At 35.5% G+C, this 10,013-nt stretch overlaps 1 protein-coding gene across 2 annotated transcripts; it reads right to left on the minus strand.

Annotated features, from left to right (window-relative positions):
* Window positions 1-111: 111 nt before the first annotated feature.
* LOC140978726 (probable inactive DNA (cytosine-5)-methyltransferase DRM3) lies at window positions 112-6,155 on the minus strand. 2 transcript variants are annotated; one of them, XM_073443940.1, is made up of 6 exons: window positions 5,988-6,155; window positions 5,320-5,417; window positions 5,053-5,099; window positions 4,498-4,594; window positions 2,713-2,812; window positions 112-2,647 (listed from the first exon to the last, which is right to left on the minus strand). In XM_073443940.1, the coding sequence occupies exons 1-4, from the start codon at window positions 6,089-6,091 to the stop codon at window positions 4,550-4,552; spliced, it is 294 nt and encodes a 97-aa protein (XP_073300041.1). In that variant the 5' UTR covers window positions 6,092-6,155; the 3' UTR covers window positions 112-2,647; window positions 2,713-2,812; window positions 4,498-4,549. The 2 variants fall into 2 exon arrangements, 1 of the variants encoding a protein (XP_073300041.1); XR_012175603.1 differs by lacking the exons at window positions 4,498-4,594; window positions 5,053-5,099; window positions 5,320-5,417; window positions 5,988-6,155 and adding an exon at window positions 3,408-4,490.
* Window positions 6,156-10,013: the final 3,858 nt, after the last annotated feature.

Genomic DNA, 10,013 nt, shown 5'->3' on the forward strand with positions numbered 1-10,013 from the left:
ATTTGGGCAACTGCCAGCAAGTTGAGCACCAAAAATTGAATCAGTAAGCTCTTGCAGAGATGCTTCACAACCTGAAAAACAAGCACGAGAAAATATAAAGACAAATGGAAGAGAAAATGTGAAATTACTTCTCAGAGAAAATTTACATCCATGGCACATAACTCCCTATTTTTAGGGTCATTATCAACAAGAGTTCTCAAAGATGCAAAATTTTTTATGAGTCGAACAAATAGAGTCCTAATGACATGGTTTTCAGTGCATTAGGAACATTTCCATGAAAAAACATAAGGTGATAACGATTGAAAACTCGATGTAGAACCAATATCAAGTCAAACGGAAGGTATAAAAAATAAATTCCTTGTTATTGCAGTCACCTCGAGTCTCGACAAATCAATAGCATCTGCCATTTATATTGTTCCAATAATTAAATACTATACATTTTCCTTTTTAATGTGGAAAACAAAAGGTTGCATTTCGTATACACCAGCTCAACAGTTAAAATTTCTCAAACAATTTCCCTGCAGATGCTTCAGGAATCAGATGGCAAGTAAACTGATGACCTCAGACATCCTGAGACTAAAAAATTCTGTTGCATATAAGTAATCTCAAAAACAAAATTAGACGGATACATTCTGTTTGCACAATATTGAAATCACCAACAGTAACCTCAAAAACAAAATAACAGTAGAGGAAAGAAGGAAAGTTGGGTTGCGCATGATTATACTACTATATCCAGTTTTATAGTTTAACAAACACGAGGGTATAGAATTGGCTTAATTAGTTTAAGTGCATTGGTTTTCATAAAAGAAAACAATAAGACAAAATAAAAGGTCAAACAAGTTAATACGATGACAGCCTCAGATAAGTAAAAGGGTAGTTAGGCATGGAACTTGCATCATATTGAAATGAAAATCTTTCTTGACAAAAGATCATGGTTTTTACCAGGAAAGCTACTTATCTTATGCAAAACACATTACTTGATGTAACATGTCCCTCTACGTAAATAAAATGGAACCAGTTCACCACTCTTCAAAAATAAATAGAAAAATGCTCAAGTATCTTCAGGTCGTCAATAAATATAATGTTTAGCTGCCATCGTAGCACACAATTTTTCTTGCTCAGTCAACTTAATCAATAAAAAATTTCAAATGTTCGTAATCAGCTCCACACATTTCTCAAAAGCTGTTGAAATCTCCTCCTCAGAAAAGCCGATTTCAAGCAATCTCAATGTTTTCTCCGTAATACCAAACAAGGCCTCATTGCTGAATTCCCGAAAATATGGATTTTGGATTAGCATGAAGGGACAAAACATTGTCAAACATGCTTCCCTGATGATGACCATGAATACAGATTTGTGGAGAATGTGTTTGACAAGTGAGACATGATAGGATAAAATAAAGAAATTCTCCAGTCATATACTACTCAATTCTGAATAGCTCTGTCTCACAAATCAATTTCGGAGATCACGAGCTCTGGGCATAAGTAACAGACTAGAAGTGACTTCAAGAAGCGGTATATTACTCATCAAGATTGCAGATTTAATGGGTCAAAATTCTTCTTCGGCTCAGAATAGATGATTAATAAAACCAATAATAATGGTATGAGTCGCCAACAAGTATCAAGCAGCTGTTGCCACATGGAACGCAGTCACATAAAAAAAATAAGTATATGAGGTTCTGCCAGCCCTTCTCATTAAATTTATCCAGGAAACTGACTAAAAAATATGTAGCCCTCCTCTCTGTGTTTTCTTGAAGATACATTCTTCCAGTTACCCAAATTGTACAGATTTTTAATCATTCCTATGCATCAAACAGTTTGCTGGTATTCAGTTTTGGCCAATATAATCTCCGTCCCACAATTTAAAGGTCATAACTTCAAATGTGAGAGATGAATCCATATATCGAATTTTGATCACAGATTACAGCTTTCTAGCTGAAAAAAATTGGAAGTACTACATTCCTAAGTATTGTGGGATATCAAGCTTGTAACAACTTTTTTTTGTTCACTTGGAACTTGACATGAAAACTTTCGTTCTGTTATTATTTGGGCATTTTCCTTTGCATGTAAAACCTTTTTTTTCTATTTCACAATTTCAGTCTAATAAAAGTCTGGTTTCACTAGCTCGATCTTTCTCGCCCTTATATTTATGCTTTTAGCACCAGATGAAAATGAACAATCATGATACAATCAATGTGTTTGGATCACCAGGAATGTAGAACTAGTATTGTGATAATTCAGAACTGGAATGTAGTAATTTACATTTCATCACAGATTACTCTTTTTTGGCTTGCCTTTTTACGTGGTTTTCACCTTACATAGCAGGCAATGTGATGATGCAGAACTGGTATTAATAAGGGCTTGCTGCCCTCGTACAAATTATCAGATTAACAATCCAGAGATTTTTTGCTAGTTAGAAATGTTGCTTTTCCACAGGAATATGCAATGAGAAACAAAACTTAAATAAAGATGTCCTTTGGTTATACATCAGAAACAGAAATGTGGTTCAACAATAATGGAGAGAAATCATCAAAAACCTTGTTACTGTCTTCATCACCGCTCACTGAAACTCTCGCAACCTTTTCATGCTTTCTGGCCATCCTTGCAGCAAAGATGAAGTTCATCAGTTGACCGATAGATGCATCCTTACCTGTGATGAAAATTGCGATTAATTGTAATAGTATGTACATTTACAGCTGAAGCTCCATCACGAACCAAGTTTATCCATGGCAAATCGAACAACCTCAATCAAGAATTTCATTTTTAAAAAGGAAACAATTTTCTCGTCGCCATCTCCACTTCAAACATCATGTTCCTTCCTGTACGAGTCATCATAAATGTTAAAAAAATAAGTACATCAGAGCATCACTGAAAATAAAAGTTCAGTTATATTCAGAATAGATCAAATCATAACTCTATAACTAGTATTGCACCTTATGACAGGTTATTATAGACCCACAAATTAGAGAATTGAAAAAAAATTGAAAAAACCAAAAAGATAAAAAAACCATACTCATCCACATAGATAAAAATTCACTAGCAAAGAAATATTTCATTTAAACAGTTGACGAGCATAAACAAGATAATCAATTGGACAGCACCCAAACATGCTTAGATTTGAACTTCGTAAATGAAAAATTCATAATCACTTTTTTTAAGCATTTGCCAAAAACTACCTTAGTGATCTACGCATTTTTTACATAGAAACTTAACCTCCATATCAATAAGCAGACAAAGATGGACCATGTGTTTGACATACAGTAGTCATGGCACATTTAAACTAGCACTGAACTCTAGATTCTTCAAATCGAAACATTCGGCATAATATTTATGAAAAATACAGAAAGCAACTAATACGCCTGATTTATATCATTGTTTTATATGTACATAGTCGTCATATTAGCACTCACTTGGTACTTTCATTCCAATGATTATGAGTGGTAACTAGGTTTTTTATTCTGTGCAGGATGACTGAGGCCAAAACTGATAAGAAATACATAACAAAATTCATTACAGAAAATATTTCAAACCAAAGGAAGAGCTGAAAGAGTCGGAAAAAAGACCAAGTGCAAAAAAGTTGACCACAGGAATCACAGATCTGTCCCTTGGGCAACAGACAAAGCCGTGTAATGCCAAAACGTAAGAAATTCACAGAAGCATTAGCAGAGACCCAGGATACCCATGCGGGTGGACTGTGGACAACTCTCCAAAACTGGTTCACAGGCCTACATCATGAAGTGCCCATGAATATGATCATGGCAAGACAAAGATTCATAGGAGCCATAAATGCACCATAAGTACTGACCCATACCAAGGTCAGTCCCCAGATCTATGGGTTTGCATCTCTATTTTACATAATGCAACAGACCACAAAGTGATACCATAGAGTGTAGTACACATGGGAGCCAACAACGCAAGATAACACAACTTGTCCCATAGTCTATGCAAGAAATCGCAATAGTGCAACTGAATTAAAGAAACAAGTACAAACTCGTGCGACGTGCTCTGACTCGAGGGTGTTTGCGATTCCATACATCACATCCATCGAAGAGCCATGGACTTGACCACAAACCGTCCCACGGGTCCATGGTCGCTCAAGATGGAAATCTATCGAATAACTGATTTTAGAAGGAAAGAAATTCACTCGTTTCAACCTCAACTTTTGAGGTATTTGGACCCAGAAGTTGGTCTTTTCACCTGAGTATAAAGGGAAAGAAGGAATTCATTTCTATGATTCGACCGTTAAAGTTAAGGGGGAAATTTAAAGGGTCAGAGGCAGTCAAATCCGAAGATCGAGAGCTTAAAGGTGCATGCTGATACAAATGAACATATTCATTACACTGCTAGCAATCATGGAAGACAAGTAATGAATTTAAATCAGATACAAACATGTAAAAATTTCTGAACCATGACATGACCTACTTGCTCATTTCATTTCAACGAGAATTTAAAGTTTCCATGCCAGAATGAAAGAATAGTCAAAGAAAACTCAAAACATACCTCCTTTAATGTAAAAGTCCTATCGCGACAGGCATTGTTTTTTGTATCCTTGTCAAAAAGTTATCAAGAGATCAGGTGACTCTGGTTTATGAAGAGCCTGGTAAATATCATAAGCAGTCAAGAAACTCCAATTACAACTTCAAACAGACGACAGAAGTAAGAAGATAGATCCATTTTCAAAAATATGTTCTCACGAGGACACAAAGACCCAGATTCAAAAATTATTAACAGGCTTTTAATATTGGCATCTCAATTCAAGTGTACATTTTGGGGGAAAATATTTGCGGTTAGACCATCATTCTCGCCACTGAATAAAAAATCACCAGAAGTTGTGTTTGGTTCTTGAAGATCCTGATTCCTGCTATTTCATAGACAGTTCCACCATGATAAGCTGGAAGATTTCAGCATCATAGCAAAATAACAGGATAGTTTTAACATGTGATGGAGATTTTGATCCAATCACATGTCATTACTGTATAAATATTTGTTGGTTATATAATTTGAGTCAGAAAAAATTAGATTTATTGGGTTTTATGGTAGGGGAGCAGCACTTACAGAATATGCAAAGAGAGTCTCCAATAGTAATTCAGTATTTCTTTCACCTATGACAGAAGGGAAATATCACTTTCTGATTATCATTACTGAAAAAAGAGGATTTCCATGGAGCATTGCAAAAAATACCTATAATCAGTTTAAAAGATTTTTTGTTTATTAAATCCTGAAAAAGAAAACTCATGAGGCTTTTTCACTCGGTGAACATAACAACAAAAGCTGACTTTAACGAAGTTCTTAAGTTCGTTCATAAGTATAAGCAAAAGACACCATTTTCCTCAATTGTTTTATCGATGAGAGATAGCAAAAATCCCATGCCTACAAAGGCTGATCTTAAATTGCTTTGTGATGAACTAAGTCTCATAGTCCTATAAATAAAACAGTTCCTAAATACAAAAAATAAATCTGCTCATAAACAAGTGCAAATTGCAACACAAGCATCTGTAATTACATTACAAGTTCATATGTAACAAGGGAAAAGTGGCCAGCATGTTATCATTAATGTTAATATTGTGTGGAGCCTGGTCATTTATATCAGGTTATCTTAGATTTCTTTTCACATTATTGTAGCCCTGATTGTTTATAATTGTGGACAGTCATCATTGAGTTATAAAACATATGAACACAAGTAAAGAGAGAGCAGAAACAGAATTCTAAGAGAACGGGTTCTTGCATTCTCTTTGTAGTCTTGGTTTCATCGATGGAAATTTGCAACGACGATAAGTGGACGTAACTCTTGCATAGACTGTAAACCACTATAAATCTTGCATGTTCTTATTTGTTATTTTTCGCCAATTTTATCACTTTCAGTAAATAAAACTGAGTCTTTATTCCTAATATTCATTTCAGCAAACAAATTATATTTAATGAGTTTACAGAACAATTGTAGCTTCACGGTAATTAAAATAATTTCTCCACAATAACAAATATTGCCATACCATCCCATGCTGTGGGCAGATTTTCGGCAAAGGTGAATCATAGTCCAAAACCTCGTCCTTTGGTTTGATTCCAACATCATTATCAGGTACCAAAGAGTCCTCATCGTCCGATATTTCCACTACCTCACACCGAAAATAGTGAAAATTTAAACATGGCATAAACAAACAAGAATGGAGTGGTTGGAGAAGGGGTGTCGGCTGGTTCAATTAATTAGGTGTAGGGTAGCAAATAATACAATAATTAAAGATAAAAACTTGTGTGAGACGGTCTCACGGGTCGTATTTGTGAGACGGATATTTTATTTGGGTCATCCATGAAAAAGTATTACTTTTTATACTAAGAGTATTACTTTTTATTGTGAATATGGGTAGGGTTGACCCGTCTCACAGATTAAGATATGTGAGACGGTCTCACATGAGACCCACTTATAATTAAATAGGTAATAATCAAAATAATGGGTATTAGTTATTAATTAAAAAGTTTAAAAGAGTTTTGAGTCCAACGAGCTTAAAAATAGGCCCATCAAGCTCAAACACACTCCCGAAAAATATTTCATTTAGATAAGTTTTTGGAAATATTATCTGAACCCTCAAAAAGTCCTACGTTTCGATAAAATTTGCGTGCGCTGAAAAATATGCTCTGGCGGATAAAAATACCAAACAAAGCCCATTTCTTGAAAAATACATTTAAAACATATTCTATTAATTAATAAAAATTAATCATGTAATAAAAATAATTTTTCTTGATAATTCCTCTGTCTTCGTTCTTCGTTCGAACGCGAAATGCATCTAGAAACCTTAATGCATGAACTTTTAAAATTTCATGAAATAAATCCTATTATTCACTAATTATGCATGAACTTTAAATAAATCAAGAATTAAAACACAAATTAATGAAATAAACATGCTTTTAGTGCTTTAAAACAATTTAATAAAATACCAAAGAAATTTAATAACTTGCATGCATGTGGTTTACGTTGACCTTCAAATTTTCAGGACGTTACAGTCAAGCAAATACACGAACAGGTGGCTGATTCTGCTGACCACCCTGCTATCTGGACTGATGTGAAGGGTAACTAAGCTAGTGGGAAGACTGATATGCTGTTGGGAATCTATTACCTTGAGCTCCACTACCTACCTGGGCTGACTTCCCAGTTTGATTAGGACATACTATAGCAAAATGAACCGGGCGACCACAAATATTTCAAACCCCATGAACTCCCACACTCTGATTACTGAAATACTTGCCTCCATAGATATCACAATAAGGTCCACTATAATGATGTCCACCACGGTTCCCAAAACTCCCTGAACTCAAAGAACTAAAACAAGACTTCTTAAATTTCTTGTCACGTGGACGGAGAGATGCAGAACCAGATTGACTGAACTGTTGCCTCCCAGTCTGATGGTGTTGGGTAGGAACTCAGTTACTACTCCTCTTTAGACTAGTCTCAGCTCTTTTTGCTATCTCCAGTGTTTTAAGACAATTTAATGGCTTGCTAGTAGAAACAAAAAGGTGCAAACGATCGTTCAAACCTTCAATGAAACTTTCAACAACAGCTAGCTAACTTGCAGCAACATGAGGAGCATATCTCAGCATAGGATAGAACTTATCAGAATACTCCTCAACCGACATATCACCCTGTTTTAAGTTATGAAACTCCGAAGCCTTAGAGCTTTAAAACGATGGAGGACAGTAACTCTCCTTAAACTTCAGGTTAAATATATCCCACGATGAAACAATACTATGAGCATCTAAGGTCATCAAGGTAGTAGACCACAACATTTTAGCACAATCCTTCAATTGATGCACAGCTAATCTTAATCGACGCTCTGAAAGATACTCAATCAGATCAAACAATTCCTCAATCTCATAAATCCATAGTTCAGCTTTCTCTTTTCTCTCAGAACCACTGAATCGAGGTGGATGCATAGAGTGAAAACGAGCAACTAACTATCCATTCTAAGCTGCTCTAATTGATCAGCAGCTTGCTCAGCATTAGTATCATCAACACGGGTACGAGGCCTACCACGTCCGCGACCACGACCACGATCTTTAACAACATGAATCTCATCCTCTCCTTCCATTCTATACAATATAACATTTATAACAATTAGAATGGAAATAAACAAATCATATAATCACATAAGCACATTGTCAATTAGCAAAAACAGGCGCAACAACCATTTTATTGTCAAGACTCAAGTGTCCTAGACTCTAGTTCGAGCGTATCCTAGTTTAGGTTCTGATACCAAGATGTGAGGTCCATTTACTCTAATGACAATTAATGATCAAACAATATTGATTTGATTTAATTTTGCAACGGAAAATGGTTTAAAAATTCTTTAAAACGGACCTCATGGCCTAGAAAAATTTTGACATGACCTCCTCGTAAGTAGGACATATCGAAAAACTCAAGCATCAAAAAATAGTAAAATGACTAAAGACTGACGCTGCGATAATTATAAACAATCACATGCAAGTACCGGCCAAGCAAAAGACATAAATATCACAGACAACAGTTCAAATAAGCCGACAAAGCTCCCAAACAACATAACTAAAATCCAAATAACAATACAGATACACGGGGCATCTCCTCGGCTAATAAAACATGGCACAAAACTGACACAAACTCCAAAACAACCATAAAGACTAGTCGGGAGACTTCGATGGACAGAACCAAGCAATTCCATCTCAATCATGAGCTCCGCTAGCAAAACCTCTGCCTGGTGCTGCAAAACAACTCGGGAGATCTACCATGGTGCCCAAAATCAACCACAGCCGCCCCCCAGTAAACAACTGAGGTTAGGATTCTGGTATGAAACAGTTCAACAAACATAAAAATAACCTAAATCATGCATCTATATATGTAGATGAAATGTGAAATGCATGAATATTGTAACGCCCCAGATTCGACGACTGTCCTCACTGTACCAAGACGAGTCTTTCCAGCGTGCTTATGTCCTCACTCACACGCACCCCAGGAAACTTCCCAGGAGGTCACCCATCCCAAAATTGCCCCAAGTCAAGCACGCTTAACTTTGGAGTTCTTATGTGATGAGCTACCGAAAAGAAGATGCACCTTCGTGGTATGAGTAGTATATATCAAATCTTTTAAGCCCTCTTCAACTGTACAGTCCATTACATTGAACAGTCTCGGTATCCCTCTCATTCCGGTGTGGGATCGGTTCATTCATGTTCCCTCCACCTAGAAGCCTGCCAGGAGCCGCTCATTGTCCGTGCAACCTAATTGCACCGGCGATCACCCCCCGCCCTCTTCGGCCCCGGGCCTCACATGCCCACCAGCTTCCGCTTGGTTCGTCTGCTACTACTTAAATTATAATTCATCCAAGTGTAGGTTTTCTGCAAGTAATATATTTCGTAAGTACAAGATCGATCCACAGAGAGGTTATTTTAAGTTTAAATTTATTAATTTATAGATTACCAAATGCAAGAACGAAGTTTACAAATTATAAATTTTTGTCAAGGCTCGAGGATTTATTCTTGGTTTATGCAATATTGTTTAACTAAAAGTAAAACAAAGGAAACCAGCATAAATAATGGTTCCAAGAAAATTAAATATTTAAACACACACCTAATATAATATAGTTCCTACTATAGAAAATACCGAATTCACCGATATTTTATATATGGTACATATGATTATGTATATAACTATATAAATATATAACTGCATAAAGTAAATGTTAAATTAAATCATTATATTTCATTTAGAACAACCGGCAGAGCCACGTTATTGCCTAAATGAAATATATGATTTAATAAGTTAGTTGCGGAAATGTAAAAGTTAGTTGCGATAAAATAAATGTTAGATGCGGAAAGTAAAATTTATTTGCGATAAAGTAAATGTTAGATGCGGAAAGTAAAAGTTAGTTGCGATAAAGTAAATGTTAGATTGTTAGATATTAGTATTAAATCATAATATTTCATTTAGAACAACCGGCAGAGCCACGCTATCATCTAAATGAAATATATGATATAATTATATAAATGTATATATATAT

Source organism: Primulina huaijiensis, chromosome 6, assembly GCF_012295235.1.
Source record: "Primulina huaijiensis isolate GDHJ02 chromosome 6, ASM1229523v2, whole genome shotgun sequence".
NCBI classification, from domain to species: domain Eukaryota; kingdom Viridiplantae; phylum Streptophyta; class Magnoliopsida; order Lamiales; family Gesneriaceae; genus Primulina; species Primulina huaijiensis.